The sequence below is a fragment of the Convolutriloba macropyga genome, chromosome 1 (assembly GCF_964194025.1).
Source record: "Convolutriloba macropyga chromosome 1, txConMacr16.3, whole genome shotgun sequence".
Lineage (NCBI taxonomy): Eukaryota > Metazoa > Xenacoelomorpha > Acoela > Convolutidae > Convolutriloba > Convolutriloba macropyga.
In genome coordinates this window covers 76,058,888-76,075,462 of record NC_134468.1, presented here as the reverse complement: position 1 = coordinate 76,075,462, position 16,575 = coordinate 76,058,888, and the positions used below count along the sequence as shown (strand labels likewise).

At 35.5% G+C, this 16,575-nt stretch overlaps 1 protein-coding gene across 3 annotated transcripts in view; it reads left to right on the top strand.

Annotated features, from left to right (window-relative positions):
• Nucleotides 1-16,575, top strand: part of LOC142342770 (bridge-like lipid transfer protein family member 1) — a 166,090-nt gene that overhangs the window by 30,729 nt on the left and 118,786 nt on the right. For all 3 annotated transcript variants that reach the window (XM_075394337.1, XM_075394328.1, XM_075394346.1), the window contains one exon: nucleotides 8,656-8,982. In XM_075394337.1, the coding sequence (XP_075250452.1) occupies nucleotides 8,656-8,982 (327 nt within the window). The remainder of the gene's footprint in view (nucleotides 1-8,655; nucleotides 8,983-16,575) is intronic.

The window sequence follows — 16,575 nt, the reverse complement described above, 5'->3', positions numbered from 1 at the left end:
GGGTCTGACCACCTCCCCCACTTTACCCCTCTCCCATATCATTCCCCACTTTTCACCCCCTGGACGTCTTTCAGGACGTAAGGACGTGACCCAATTGCCCGACGTAAGTCGGTTATGTTCTGTAGTTTGATGTTAGATTATATTTGACAACCCTTGGGTTTGTTTTTCGCGTTTATATCGGCTATGTCTTTTCAGCTGAGTTTTGTCAATGACTTGAACTTTGACTAATAAACTGGGCCTATTTTTACAATCCAATAGATTCGAATTGTATTGATGCGCTGTCTTTTTTAAGATCTTTTCTTATTTTTTTTCGACTTTTTTCCTCACAATGAAAAGTCAAATTACAGTGGTGAATTTAGTCACGCCGGAATTACAGAGTGACCGAAAAAGAGAGTAGGTATGAAGCCTGACTTTTTAAAGCTGCTTTTAAACAGCAATGAGAAATTGGTTTTTGAGCAAATTTTTTTTTTTGGTTTTTGAAATCAAACTTTCTTTTCAAGTACACCAGTGTGACTACTGTTTTTGCCGCTTTTCTCCTGATTTAAAAAAAATGATGGCTTCTGAAGCTGATAAACGGGATCTTTTAATGCAGTGTTGCCTTTTTGAAGACCTCAACGGGCACTTGACGGTTTTTTTGGCATAGACTTTATTATTTGTGTTGGTTGTAATCGTTGAACTTTTTTTTGTTTTATTGCTCAATTTCGATAATGAGAGGTTCCGTCGCTTTCTAATGAGATTTAAATTAAAATCGTTTGTTTGGATACATATCTATCGCTTTCTTTGACTTAATAGTTCAAAGATCTTTTCAAAGATTTGCCCCATTTCTATTGCTCATTTTTTAAATAATTTAGTCTAAGTAATGAGAAGTGTCAGCTATTTCCAAGAAATGAAGTTTATAAATGACATGAGATCAAACCGATGGTTGTTCATGACTTTAAGTCAAATTTTTCATGTTTGTTGATTTCTCAGTCTTGCCCGTTTTTGTCGCTTTTCTGGCGGCGTTGTTGCGCAGTCTGAGAACTAACGGTTCTCATTGATCTTCTGTGGCGATATATTTATGGTCAAGGTATTGGTGTCAGCTTTTAGCTGTTGTCTTTGTTATTTATATACCATTTGCTTTTGGTTTTTCATGAATTTTTGAGAATCATGCCTTCATTTGTTGTTCTTATTGCCTTTTTTACATAACGGAGATGCTAATGATTGTTTCTATGACTTCGTAATTTGTATCATCGCTTTTATTAGGGATTAGGATCTAATTTTAGTTACTTTGACGCCAGTTATTTTTTATAGGCGCAAAGCGATAGCTGGGGCTATCATTGGCCGTCTCTTTTTTTATTTCGTCGGCAGGATTTTTGTTACGATCATTTTCGTTCATTCGCCCATGCAATTTCAACTGAATTGTATGCGTGGCGCCATTTATCACTCTTAGTGGAAGTTTTTTTGTTCGTTCGTGTGGATAGGTTTTTGGTCACACTTGACTTAACTCACTCTCAAAAATAGCTGCCTCACTCTGAAATTGACTTTTCTTTACTTTAATTCACAGAGATAAGCTCAAGTGAGTGCGTGTCACCCTAATTGAAGATTATTTGAGAGCAGCTAATGGAAGCAGTATTAAGTTGTATAGAGATTGATTATCAAAATCTAACATCTTATCGTTTAATAAAAAGAAATTTCATTTTTGGTCTGTTTTGTACTATCTTTTGAGACTATGTTCAAAATGATTGTGATTTTTGCTTTGTCTGTTTATAGGTCCAAAGTTGTAAGCTGAGCGGAGCTATATTGCGGTGCTCTTGGTTTTTTGTTTCGTCGTCTGACGCTCTTTTTCGTTTTACATTTGTTCACACAGCAAAGCTGAAAAAGTCAAATTTTCTGATTGTTTTCTTCCTCTCTTTAACGGCGTTTGCGCGCTTGACGTCATTTCTCACTCTTTTTAGCAAAAGTTTTTTGCGTGATTAGATTTTGATCACAAGTGACTTACCTCACTCAATAAAATAACTTTTGCACTTCAAAACTTAAATTTAATTTGAATTTGTTTAAGGTCAAAGGAATTCATGTGCAGTGAAGGTCCCTAATAAAAGGCTTCTGTGGGATGAATTTTAACAAGTTTTATTAATTTATCGCTAAATGTTTTTTACCTAGCTTTTTGAGTCGCGTCGATTTTTTTTCAATTTGGATCTGTCTCTGTATCTCTATTATATGGCACGGAGGTCTATTCTTTTTTGCAACTATTCCGGCAATCTGCCGGCTATGTTAATGATTTCCCCAAGTTCGTTTTATTTCGTGTTTTTTCTAGGGACAAAGTCGAACTTGTTGTTTCTATTGATTGTTGTTGAAAAATCTAGCTCTCTGATGAAGTTTGTGAATTTTTTTAAAGATTTGTTGTTTTTGCGTATATACACTATGGTACCAAAAAGCTACGTACACCTAAAGATTTTTTAAAAAGCTATGCAAACATCAAATAATATAACATAATTAGTTCAAATTTTGTTCTCTAATAACGCGTCATTACACCTTTGGCTTTTTTGACCTTACACCTTTTTTTACGCCTAAGCGCAAATCATGCTTATGAAGCACGAATCATGCTTTAAAAGTGGAAATCATGATGTACGTAGCTTTTTGGTACCATAGTGTATGAGCTTTGTAGACTGTCATAGTTTGATGTTGCTGGAATATATTGATTTCCAGGTCAAAGTGATTAGATGATTAATTTTTTAGATTGGGGACAAACAAAGACTAATAAAGAAATCTGTTTATTGTTAGTGACTTTCATGTTTTCTCAAATGTTATCTGTCACTTTTTAGTTTAGCCCATGTTTTTTTGTTCACTTAGTCTCGAACATAACAAGTCACGTTGCAAATAATTGAGGGCGAAGTGAATCATTGAAAAACCTGCAACTTTTGACTGTTAGCTTTTGAAATGTAACTTTTTAACTAGCCGTTTATTATTGTCGCCCTATTCTTTTACTTCGTCGAATAAAAGTTTGTTTCGTGTTAGTTTAGTTCTCAGCTTCTTCAGCATTTTGTGTGAAATTCTTTTGCCTCTAGGCTAGCTTCACTTTTCTCTTATTCTACTCAAAGTCCTGTTAAGCAGCAGTTGCTCAGCTACTTAATCTGGAATCAACGGAGTCAGTATCTAAAAACTAAATCAAAAATAGAATCTCGACATCTGTTTTCGAACATTGGACTTACACAGTAATTTAGTTTATAATGCTAAGTAATGAGAAATTGATGGGAACTTTGAATGTCAAAAGGTAGTTTCGAAAAGTTGTCTTTCCATAAGAGCGACGCTATAGACACCCCCGCCTACTCCCGGAACCTACTTCCTCCCACCCAGCTACCACCTTAACCCTAATTCCGTCCACCAAGATTCCCATGCCTCATTAACTCTGCCCCCACCAGCCTACCCCACCCCCCAACTTACCCACAGCTCTAATTCACAAGTTGTGTCTGCATTTTTTTAATTACTTTGCTGCTTACAGTTTTATTTCGCATTTATTCTTCGAATCGTTTCGGGCATTGTACCGGCAATCTTCTGTTAGCTGAAGCAAAGTTGTTCATAACTTTGACTTCTGTTTCGAACATTTGATTTTAACAGTAGCTGACTTTCTAACGTATAATAAATAGGAACTACTCGTAAAATTCGTGGTCTAAAAGGTAACTTTGAGCTCTGATTGCATGACATTTTTTCCTCCCTTAGATAACGCACATGCACTTACTTAATTGTAACGAAAGAGCCAGAGCAGTTGTGAAAACGTAGAAGTTTTGGAGTTTTTTGTGAAAAACCCGCAAAGTGAAAATAAAACGAGCAAATTGACTGAACACACCCTTAAGTTAAAACAAAATACCTTCGTAATTGAATGTCTTGTCGCTTGTTTTTTCGCTTCGTAAGATTCTCATTCAGAGTCTTGTCACTGGTCACCTGTACAATAATTTAGTCGAGCTGTCTCTTGGTTAATAACAAGGACTCTCCGAAAACCAGTCTCAATTCTTACCAATTATATATATATATATATATATATATATAAAAATGTCTCCAATTTTTAAATAAACAAACAAATAGAAAAGGCACCAAAACAGACGGCAGTACAGCAGCTAAAGGAGAGGATCTTAAATATATATAAAGAAAATGACAACAATATTCAAAATAATTATATTTAAAAAGAAAAACTTAAATTGAACTTCGAAAAAATGTTCTACCTTCAACGTCAAAAACAAGAATTTTACTTTTTGCAAATTTTGATGCGAAACATGAAAGATTTCATATTATCGAGGAACAAAATTTTTTCCTTTTTTATTTGAGTACAATTTGCCATAATTCATAGGGTACCATGAGAATAAAACCTTTCAGTTTATGGGTTTCATTTTCGAAAGCAACGGCGCTACAAAATTAAACTCAATTCCAATTTGGTACAGGCTCTGGCTAAATATGGAATTCAAAATTTTCTATCGACGGTACTTCAACAAAATATTTTTCCCTTTTATTCCTAATTGGAGGGATTTTGTGGAGCTGAGCACTCGTGCTTCTAGTATTGCGGCTGTAATCAACTTTTTTCGAAGATTTGGTTCATCGATGTTGAGCACAGATCTTCCCTAACACTACGCAACGAAAACTTTTGAAAAATTTTAGCCTGACTAATTTTATTTGGAATATGGTTAAATCGCAGAGTTTTGACAGGTCAGTTCCACCATAAACTAAGACACCTTATTGAATCACATGTTTTACGTAATAATTGAAAAAATATGCAACACTTTTTTTGCAACTAAATGTCGCAGCTTTGGTACTAAACTGATACAATGAGATAATTTCTTTAATTACTTCAATGGGACTATTAAAGTTAAGTTTTCATCAATATAAACACCTAAATACTTGTTTGAATCGCCTATGTTTATTTCTTTATTACCTATTTTGTTAACCAGTTTTTGTTTACTCCTAAATGTTAAGAATGAATTTTTATCAACATTCAAAGCTAAACTGTTTTCTTCGAGCCATTGATTAATTGCTCTTGAACGAAGTTTGCCCTTGAACAAATTATTGTAAACGTGCGTGTCTTTTTGATGCAAAATTTTCGCTTCAGGGTTTTGACTTTTCCAGTGGCTTTTACACCCTTGACTTTTTGCGTTTCTGATCTAAAGTACTCCCTCAATCACAATTTCAAGCAGCTAAACTCAATTGGCGGCAATATAATACTAAAAGACAAATGAAAATTGCGCCGAATTTGCTGCCATTTTTCACTTTAAATCTTAATAGTGGTATATCTTAACCTCTAAGTTATTTGAAGCCCACTATTGAACTTCTTAGTCCCATTTAGGGTCCCCTCCCCTCCCCCTCCCGATTGAAGAAGGTTGCAATTGATTAGAGCTCCCACTAGTCGTTCAAAAGCAATTCTTCCGATGTTTAATCGGTTTTGTTTGATATTTGCCAGATCTTCGCTCAAATTAGCCCTCAGAGCAATTTCATCATCACCAGTGATTATAAGATTTGTATCATCTGCATAACAAGTGTATTTACAAACTTGCACGCATTGCCATGATCGTCAATATGCATAGGAAAAGTAGCGGACAAGATAGAACCCTGTGGCACCTCGTAGCAAATAGTTCCTTTTGACGACAACGATTTGCCTACGTTTACGCATTGTTGCCTTCTTGTAAAATCGGATTCAAACCATTTTTAGCATTACCTCTAATGCCGAAATTTGGCATCTTTTGAAGCAGGATGTTATGAGTTATCGTATCAAAAGCTTTGCTCAGATCTAACAAAACACATTTAAAGCTTTGTCTTTTAGCCGTGTGTCTAATGTTTTCATCTCTTTCAGCCGCAACATCAATAGTTGATCTTTTACTGCGAAAATCATATTGCTTCGGATAGCAAGTCGAATATTTCCAGATATGAATAGAATCTGTTATGCATAATTCTTTCAAAAAACCTTTGACAGCACAGGCAAAATAAAATTAGGACATTTTTTATCATGACGACCTGCTTTAAAGAGGGGTGTTACTCTTTGAGCTTTTTAGACAGACGGGGAACACACCCATTTAATCGATTTTTTAATCAGTTCCACTAGAGTGGGGCAAAAATAGTCTGAGCAACTTTTTACTACTTTTACGGGCATTTGATCAATATCGTCAGTTTTGTGCAATTTTAAATTATCAATTGCTCCCTTGACTTCATACTGGTTAGTTGCTTTGAGATACGTTGAGAAATTGACTTCCTTAAGTTGATTTTCACTGGAACTGTTTGCTACAGGAGCGATCAATTGTTCCGCAGCCTACAAAAAATATTTGTTATGAGCTTCGCTTATAGGAGCATCTCCCTTATTCTTTTTGCCATTGATTGAGAGACTAGTAATTGATGTGTTGTTCATAGCTTTTCCATTAACGTCATTGAGGTGAAGAAAAACCATACGTTCGTCTTCGAGCGAATTCGAAAAAAGCTGATCCTAAAAATCTCTTTTCAATTTTATTAGTGACTTTGTATTTCTGCGTAAAGTTCGATAGCGATTCAGTAAACTTTCGGTTTTGCACTTCTTGAATATTATGTATACCTTATTTCTTCTATCAACTGCATTTTTAAAGCAGTTATCATACCAGATTGGTTTGCGACGAAACTTTGGTTTGTATTTGTAGCAAATAAACTTCGTTGACTTCTCATTGACTTCATTAATGAGGCTCTCAGCTCCATCATGTATGCTAGAAGTTCTCCAGTTTTGAAGTAAACTCGTTTTGAGAGGTTTAGCTTCTCATCGCATGTTTTCAAAAAAATTAAGCTCCATTATGCTTGTTTTTTGTTTTCTTCGATCGCTCCAGTTGTTAAGGAAAGGTATGTTGATTAATGATATGTAATATCTTTTTCCATAATTTCGGCAGTAATTTTATCGACGTCAAATGTTTTCACAACAATATGGTCTGCAATGATTGTTGTATATAATATCTCGCGTGCGCAATTATTAACTAACTGAGTGAAATTATTGCGTTTCAATATCTCTAGATATTGGTTCTTGGCTACGGATTCGCCTTTTAAATCCATATTCACGTCTCCGAGGATAAAAGAAGCGGTAGGAAAACTATTCAGTTTCGAGGGGAGCTTGGTGATTGATGGTGAATTATATAAACAAAAGACGATAACATCCTCTTTGCCTAGAGCTAGCTCAATAGTAATGCATTCATTATTAATGCCCAGATTCATTTGCTTGAAGGGGATCTCATCTCGAACGTAAGCAACAACACTCAATAACAAGAAACAATCAATGTTTTTATAATTTCTGAGCCCAGTCTCTGATAAACAAGTTAGCATTACATCGTAGCTTTGGATATGAAACATGAGCTTGTCAAAATTGCTTTTTACAAAACGAATATTTGTAAAAAAATCCACGCTTTTACGCGCTGATTTTTTTGCTAGCTCGAGGATTTTACACCGTTATGACTTGATTGCTATTGCGTTGACTCGTTAAAACAACTTAGAACAATATCAACACTATAGTTTAGAAAAGCACCGCCTTTGTATCGATCTTTGATTTTATAAATTTGCGAATCCTCATTCCAGATGAAATGAATTGTGTTTTCCCTCGTTCAAACATTTGCAATTCGTTCATCACGTCTTATAAGATTCATAAAAGCCAATCTTGCTGATGGCAGATCCTCACATATCGATAGTTGTTAGCTGTATTATTCAATGCTACTCGTTTCCTGTTTCGAATATTGTCATTTCTTGCCACTCTTGGAGAAAACCGAGCAATAATAGGTCGCAAAGAACTATTTCTGCTTGGAAGTTTATGGGCAATAGATAAGTCATTCTGCTGAATTTCTACACCTACATCCTGTGCAACTAACAAAACTTGCGACCTTGTTTGATGAAGTTTTTTTGCTGTCGTTATTTACTGTAATGTTTTCAGGCACACCGAGTATTTTGATGTTATCGCGCCTATTGTACGTTCCAAGGAGTTCGGTTTCAGATAGAGTTTTTAAGGTAATTTTCTTAGCCTGTTCGTCAAATTTCTTGTTCACCGACGCCATAATTTCCTTTTTCATATGCACTACAGCGCTGCTGACCAGATTCTCCAGATCAGTTTCGGTCAGATCTGATTGTAGATCTGACATTATTTTCGGTAGGGCGTTGTTTATGCTTTCAATCACCACCTCTATTATTTTAGTGTTCAGCTTCTCATCAAAAACTTCGAATTCAGAACCAGTGGACAATTCTTCTCGTGCTTGCTTCCAATCGTGCTTTACTGAGATAGGTGGTGTTTAGTCCTTATATCGGAGTTGAGGAATTTCAGTTTGAGGTAGGGCTTGCGTGTCCATGTTTGTCATCATCATATATGAAACTATTTAATAAGTTTATCACAACAATAAGGCTTTTAGTTGTTTGTAGCAGTTACATTAGTCCTGCTGGTCTTTTTGGGTGCAATTTTGTCTATTACCAACTTTTCGTCCGATAGTTTATTCAGTCATAGGTTCTTAGAGTTTGAGGTTCTTGAGACCCCACAACCCCACTCCGCTCACCACGTTTCAGAGCATTTCGCCCAACATTAGTCGGTTATGTTTTACAGCTTGAACTGTTTTTCGGGTTCGGTGGCATTGATTGTTTAGTTTGCGAAGCTTGATTAATGGTCTTTTGACGCAGCAACTATTTTGATGAATGTGATTTTTTTTGGTTTAGGGAAACTGCAGATGAAGAGGACGATGACGTAGACCAGCTGGATACTTGTGCCAAACATATCATCCAATCAGATTACAACGCCAGCAACCTCTACAGTGGCTGCAGCCGCACAGCAACGCCACAATTGTCACAACAAGCAACAAGCTTCCCTCAAGATATGGGCATGCCCCGGATGGATAATGATGTCATGGAAACGTGTGATTCCCTCGCTTCTGATGAGGCTATCAAAAGCTATTACAATAATGAAGTGCATGATGAGGGTTCTGACTACTCCACAGTTCGTGATCAAGTCCCAATGGATCCATACGACATTGATTCAGTTAATAGGTTTGCAAAATGCAGCAGATATTGAGGTCCCATTTTCGTCTTGACTTTTTTTAACGATGAGAGGCTCTCAGTCTTAATTTTTTTTCTGCTGCATAGCCTAAGGACTGTCGTTGGAATTGTGACATGAGCTCTGGTAGCCATGCACAAATAAATTTTCTGTATTGTTAATAGCTGCGATAGCAATAACTGAGCTATTGGCCTTTTTCACAGTTCAAAGAATTTGAATTAAATTTGGGCACTAGCTAGGGAATTTTTAAAAATTTAAGCTTATGCAGCCAATCCTTCAGACGAATGTTTAATTGCTCTCAAACAAAGTTTGTAGCAATTGTATTAGTCCTGCAGTTTTTTCCGATTTTTCGCTTGACGGATTTGTTGTCTGACGCTTTCTCAATAACTTAATAAAAACTGGATGAACAGGTAAGGCCTGGAGATAATTAAGGTGCTGAGCTATTCTCTAAGAGCCGTAATGCTATGTATGCGATTCACCGAAAATATTAATCAGACATAAAATTATGGCGCCATAATATTTTGGTTTAAACACTCCAATGCACACCCACCCTCGTCCACCTACCACCCTCCTCGTCCACCCATCCCCTCCACCTCATTCCAGTTGTAATTATAGTAAACCCACATGCCCCCACGCCGTTAGAGTTAACTCCAAATTCTCAATTCTCTCACCCCACCCCTCCCTCCCCGCTCGAACCCACTTAAGTAGCATAAGGCTAGCCTCCCTTAACGGCAGATAGCTACTGTCGAAGACGGCAGTGTACCAGTTCTTTGAGAGCGATTCTCCCGACGTTAACGGTTATGTTTGATATCGACACGCTTACCTCAAATCAGCTTTTAATGATTCATTCATGCAATTTGTGATTGACCTGACGGCTTGAGTTCAATTTTCGCGCTTATTGCAAAAATTATTTTAATTCAATTGTTTGGTAAAGATTTATATTTTCGTCACTCCTGATTTAAATCACACAATACAAATAATCTTGCGCTCAATTTCCTCTAATTAATTTATATTTAGGTTTGTTGAAGTTTAAATGACGATGCCTCATTCTAACTGAAACTTATTTGAGAGCAGCTTTACTGTGCATTACCCTTTTGACCTCGATTTTTGTTTTACATAAGTCAAAATGTTCACATTTAACTACTGGCTTACCTCACTCGCTGTTTTAACCTAATGAATTTCAATTTCTTCTCTCATTTAAATCCGCAATGTAGTGACTGCGGTAAAAATGAAAAGAGCAGCATCCAAAGAAACGGGATAAGCCGATTAAACCCGTTCATTAAATCATATTGCATTAAGTTGCCGAAGTTCATAAGAGCGATTTCTAGCTGGCATTAGTATTAAGCTTAACAGATTTCAGATCAGAAGCTGAATTAAGTATAATTATAGAATCTAACTGAAACTGCTCACCAAGTTAGAGAATTTTTTTGACACAAGAAGATTTCTTACAATTTTTAATTCTTCTTCTTAATAGCCGCCCTCATCTTCTCAGCAAGCTATTATAGCGCTCCTATTTTTACAATCCAAGAATTGGATTGTATTGGTGCTCTGTCTTTTTTTATTTTTGTAAGATGTTTTCACACCTTTTTTCATGACTTTGAGCTTTCAAAACGGGATAAACCGGTAAAGCGCAGCGGGCATCAATTTTCATTAGAGGCCCTTAGCCGCGGTTAGTAGTCTTTCAAGTGTATAGAGTGGTGAAGTAACTGGGAAGACCGTATTTCAAGGTTAAAAGGTCATTTTTTGCGTTTTTCGCGTTTTTTCGTCTTTATTCGAAATTTTTGTTGGACCAGTCTAAAATAGAGGTTTGTAAAATTTGATAAAGGTCTTTTGCTAGAAATGATTACCTCTTATGGCCATTTTAGGAGCTATATCTTTTGGTACTCGAAACATAAACACGCAAATTTATTCAATTGTTTACAATTTTTTCAAGTTTTTTGAAAATTGTTCTCATATTTTGAGTTTTTCAGCCCTAGCTGTCAAGCAACCTCCTCAACGGTTTGATAATAGGTTACTGCATAGTTTCTAGTGGTAATAGAATGGTTTTCAACATTTTTGATAAAACTTGCATTTTTCAAATTTTTTAAAAATATGTTGTCATTATCTAAGTTTTCCAAGCCCCAGGAGCCAGGAAATCTCCTATTGCGTTTGATAAATGGGCACTAAAAATTTGTTTGGCCATGGAATGGTTTTCATTATTTTAATATCAGAAATTATAGCAAAATTTTGATAAAACTTGCAATTTTTTTCATTTTTTTTTAACTTTTTGTCTTTTTTAGGTTTCTCCAACCTCAAGGGCCAACGAACCTCCTGCAGGGTTTGATAATAGGTTACTGCTTAGCTTCTAGTGGGAAAGACACAGGTTTTCATTTTTTTAATTATCACTAATTTTAGCAGTTTTGTTTTAATGAAGTTTATTTCTCGAGTTTATATGCCATTAGTGGACAATAAATCTCTTTCAAGTCCTGTGCGTGAGTTAATGAGTATATTGAATTTTATCATATTTGGCCTTAAGGGTAAAGGCCTCAAGAGTTTTACCGATGAATTTTTTCTTTATTTTGTTTGATTAGTATAGTTTCTCAATTTTTTATAATCTCTTTCAATAAATCTCTTTCAAGTCCTGTGCGTGAGTTAATGAGTATATTGAATTTTATCATATTTGGCCTTAAGGGTAAAGGCCTCAAGAGTTTTACCGATGAATTTTTTTCTTTATTTTGTTTGATTAGTATAGTTTCTCAATTTTTTATTGTCTTTTTGGCTGGGATTGTTCAATTGATCCGCTGGTCAGGTACATTAATTTTCAGTTTTTAATTCAATTCCTTGGATTGTATTTCAGGACTTGTCCTGCTATGTTTTTTTACTTCGTCGAATAAAAAAATGTTTCGCTTTACCTCATTTTGCCGCTTTTTCAACATTTTGCGTAATATCTTTTTGACTTCTCTAGGCTAGTGTCTCTCCTCTCATTCTGCTAAAAGTTATTTTGAACATCAGTTGCTCAGCAAAGCAATTCAAAATGGACAGAGTCAGTATAAAAAATTGAAGTCAGAAGTAGAAACGGGATAAACCCATACAGCCCAATTTTAGATGCCCGCTTTTTGAACGTCGTTCCTATAAGTCTTAGTTACCATCTCTAATGCTTATTGGTATTGATAGTAGCCCCTGTAGCCTCTCTCTAAGAAACAGAAGTACGTTACGCTCAACTACGAAATGCCATCAAAATAAATCGGACTTAAAAAATGTTTTTGTACAAAAATCTTTTTTTTTCAATATCTTCTATTCTTTCAATCCCAACCATGCTTATTGGAATCAATGGCGGCTATTTTCCGGCAATCTGCCGGGTATGTTTCCATTTCTATTTGCGGCTGTTTTGTTTTTTCATTGTCAATCTTTTTGGTCTGAGCAGAAGTCGTCACGCTCATTTGACATAAATTTGGTGTTTCATTCATGCTTTTTACTTAATTGTTAGCGGATTGTATTAGCGGATTGTAAGAATCGCATTGTATTAGTGCTCTCTCTGGCTTTCTTTTTACGACTCGAAGAGGTGTTATGGTAATCTCTTTTAAAATAGGCGGTTCCTCTTTTTACAGGATACGCCGTCAAATGCCGAACGTGAAGAAAGGAGTTTAGGTCAATCTGCTGAACAAAAGTTGAACGCAGAGCAAAAAAAGGATTGGTTCTTGTTAATGTAGTATTCTAAAAGAGCGAGAAAACTAAGTGTGAAAAACTTTTTGCGTGGCGAGCAATAGTTTCAAAGTGAACCAAGTGCGGTTGACCCACTTTTGACCTCTTCTTGTCCTTTTCTGACCTCTTCTCGTCAACGAGAAGTCAAATTTGAAGATTGATTTTAGTAAAACTGGAGTAGTAAGAGGAGTAATCAAAGGCATGACTTTTTTCATCGTGCTTTTAAAAGTGAAGTGAGGGAATGGTGTTTAAACAGATTTTCGGTTTTTGGGAGCGAAATTTTTTTTCACGCGCGGCATTTCTGTTTTGGCTGTTTAATTGCTCTTGAACGCAGTTCATAGCAATTATTGTAAACGTGTGTGTCTTTTTTTTAATGCAAAATTGTCGCTTGACGGTTTTGATTTTTCGAGTGACTTTTACGCCCTTGACTTTTTGCATTTCGCGTGATCTAAAATTCTCTCTCAATCACAATTTCAAGCAGCTGAACTCAATTGGCGGCAATTTAATACTAAAAGTCAAATAAAAAGTGCGCCGAAACTGGTGTCATTTTTTTTACTTTAAATCTTAATAGTGGTATATGTTAACCTCTAATATGGTTATTTGAAGCCCACTATAGAACTTCTTAGTTCCATTTAGGCTACCCCTCCCCCCCCCCCCCCGACTGAAGCAGGCTGCAATTGATTAGAGCTCCCACTAGTCGTTCAAGAGCAATTCTTCCGACGTTTAGTCGGTTATGTTTTCTTATAATTTTCTATACGAATATTTTCAAAAGGCAATGCGTTTGTTCTAAAATGCATAGTTGTACTTGTTTGAACCCCTCAAAAGACAGCCAATGGTTTTCAAAGACCTTGACACTTTTTTTTGCCGGTTGTTTTGTTCGTTTTGGTTGCTTTTATTTAGTCTCATCAATGATAGTTATCACCGGTTCTATATAGGCATATGTATATTAATCTACTCATTTAAGCTGAAATCAATGGTTTTAATGACGTCGACACCAACTGTTTTTGTAAAAATATTGGCAATTTTTTTTAGGTTTTGCCTACTTTTGTAAATTTATTTTGTTCTGTCTCATTATGGAAAGCACTAAGTGGCTCTCTGATGATACACAAATATATCAGTTCACCAGGTTTTTTCATATCAAAACTGTTTTAACTACTTTGACACCGCCTGCTTTCAAAAAAAATTTTTTTCTGTCGGATTTTGCCCCTTTTCTGTATTTTTTTGTTGTTCTGTTTTTCAGCCTCATTAATGATGGATCTCATTGGCTTTTTTCATGCATTTTTAAGTTTTTCTGGTTCTTTATTTTCAAGGCGTGCTGGTTTTTTTGGATTATGAACGATTCGTAAATATTTTTTGTTTTCCTGTTGTTTAAACTCAATAATGATTGGTATCATTTGCTCATGAATCAAGGCTAATTGGATCTATTTAATATTTGGTTTTATTGCTAATAAATTAATAGGTTTCGACACCATTTGTTTTTTCGAACTTTTGATTGTTGCTTGCTATTGTTGCTGATTTGTTGCGTGGTCCGCCTATTGTTCCCATTAAAGTTGATATATTCCTTCTATTGATAGATAGTGCAAAAGATGCTGAAGAACTCTTCTTTTAGTTGCGTGCTTGAGTCACTTCGATGCTACTTATTTTCCATGTCAATCGAATCAGTCGTTTTTTTCTGGTCAAATGTTTGTGTTAACCGTTTCTTTTGTCTGCAAAGTTGGTGTTTGCTGTCTAAAACTCCCTTGAGTCCGAATTCTTTCGGAGTTTACCTTGTTAGGAATAATAACTTCGATTACACTTTTTTATGGCAGTGAAATATTTTTTTCTTTTCTGTAGTGTTTTGTTTACTCTCGTTGAGTTCTTATTGTTTGGTTTGTTTTTTTTTTCATTGGAGACTAATCTTTAAGAAAGCTGATGTTGTTGAATTCAAGTGCGTTGATTCCTTGACTTATAATTCAAGACTGGTCCTGCTATGTTTTTTGTTTCCTCGTCTGACGCTCTTATTTCCTTTTTAATTGCTCTCAAACGAAGCTTGTAGCAATTACATTAGTCCTGTCGGTCTTTTTTCCATGCAATTTTTCGCTTGAACGATTTTTCGTTTGACGCTTTTATCTTTTGGTCCTCCACAACGGGTTAAACAGTTAGCGCCCAGCGGGCATTAAGTGCTCTTAGAGCTTTTCAGCTCTGTTTCAGCTCAAACTGTTTTCGAGACTTATACTTATGGTGTGAATGGCGGTTCTTAGAGGTTGAAGACCCCAGCACTGTTGCCCCCCGCACTATTGCCCCCACCCCCGTGCGATATTACCCCCACCCCAACCCACTGTTGCCCCCCATCAGCCCTCGGTGCACCCCCCCCCATTTCTAGCTAGTGACGAACAACCGCTCGCGAAAAATACCCAAATTTACACTTTTTTGCAATTTTTTTCAAGCTTTTTGAAAATTTTTGACATTTTTTAAAAATTTTTAGCCCTAGATATGAAGGGATCTCCTCCAGGTTTTAGTAATAGATTACTGCATAGTTTCTGGTGGTAATTTTAACATCACGAATTTAAGCATTTTTTTTTTGACAAAATGTGCAATTTTTTTCAACTTTTTTGACATTTATTTTTCCTTATTCAGGTCTTACCATACCCGGGGGACAGGAAACATCCCAAGGGTTTGATAATATTTTGCTGAAAATTTTGTTTTGTCCATGTAATAGTTTTTCAACTTTTTACTGTCACTAATTTTTTGATAAAACTTTTTTTTCAGAAATTTTTTTCCGTTTATAGGTTATTTTAGCCTCAAGTCAAGGTCTCTAGGGTTTAAAAATAGGTTACTGTATATTTTCCAGATGTTATGTCTTGCAAGATTTAAGCATTGCGAATTATAGATTTTTTTAAACCATGTATGCCATTTTGTTCAGTTTTTTGACATTTATAGTCATTATTCAGGTTTTTTGAGCTTCAGGGGTCAGAATACATCCGTCTGTTTTCTACAACCGCTCGCGTCTGTTTTCTTGATAATAAATAACTTGAAAATTTTTGTTGGTCCTGGGTTATTTTTCAGCTTTTTAATGTCACAAGTTTTAGTAATTTTTTTAAATAAAACTTGCAATTTTAAGTTTTTAAATTTTTTTTTGTTATTTTTCAGGTCCCTCTAGCTTCAAGAGCCTCAGAAATTACGCTAGGGTTTGATAATATGTTACTGCATAGTTGTACGGAATGTTCTTCAAGACCTTAATATCACGAATATAAGCAATTTTTTTAAATTTTTGTATTTTTTCCATGTTTTTCAATTTTTTTACGTCACCAGTGGCCCTGGGACATCCTCCAAGGTTTGATATCAAGCTGCTCCATAGTTTATAGAGTTAATGAGATGGTGATTAATATCCTTTATGACAGTTTTAGAAGAATTGGGTAAAATTTAAAAATGTTTTCAACTTTTTGGAAATTTATCATGCTCCAAGTGTATGGATCTTAATGAGCCAGTGATTCTGTTTCTGGCTTGAAACAGGGATACTGGATAGTCTCTTAGACAAGTAAATGGTTCTTATGATATTAATATCTTGATTTTTTAGCAAGACTTTGTTAAAATTTGCAATTGTTTTCAAAATTTTTCAATATTTTTTGTCCTTTTCTGAGTTTATCGACCTCTTTTGGCCAACGTCTCGGAGATGGGTTACTTGACAGAGCTTTCGAGAAAAAAATAATTTTGAACTTTTTTAAATGCAAAGTTAAAAACCTTTTCTTAATTTTGTTTTTTCAGTTTTTTCTATATGAATTATTTACTAACAAGGCTAGAAAACTAGAAGTTGCAGAGTCGAATCCTATCATGGAAAATATTCCTATCTCTTTTTCTCGCTGTCGTTTATGGTTTCCTTCCTTCTCTTTCTCGTTCACGTTTAGTCTCTCCCTCTCTCTCACTCT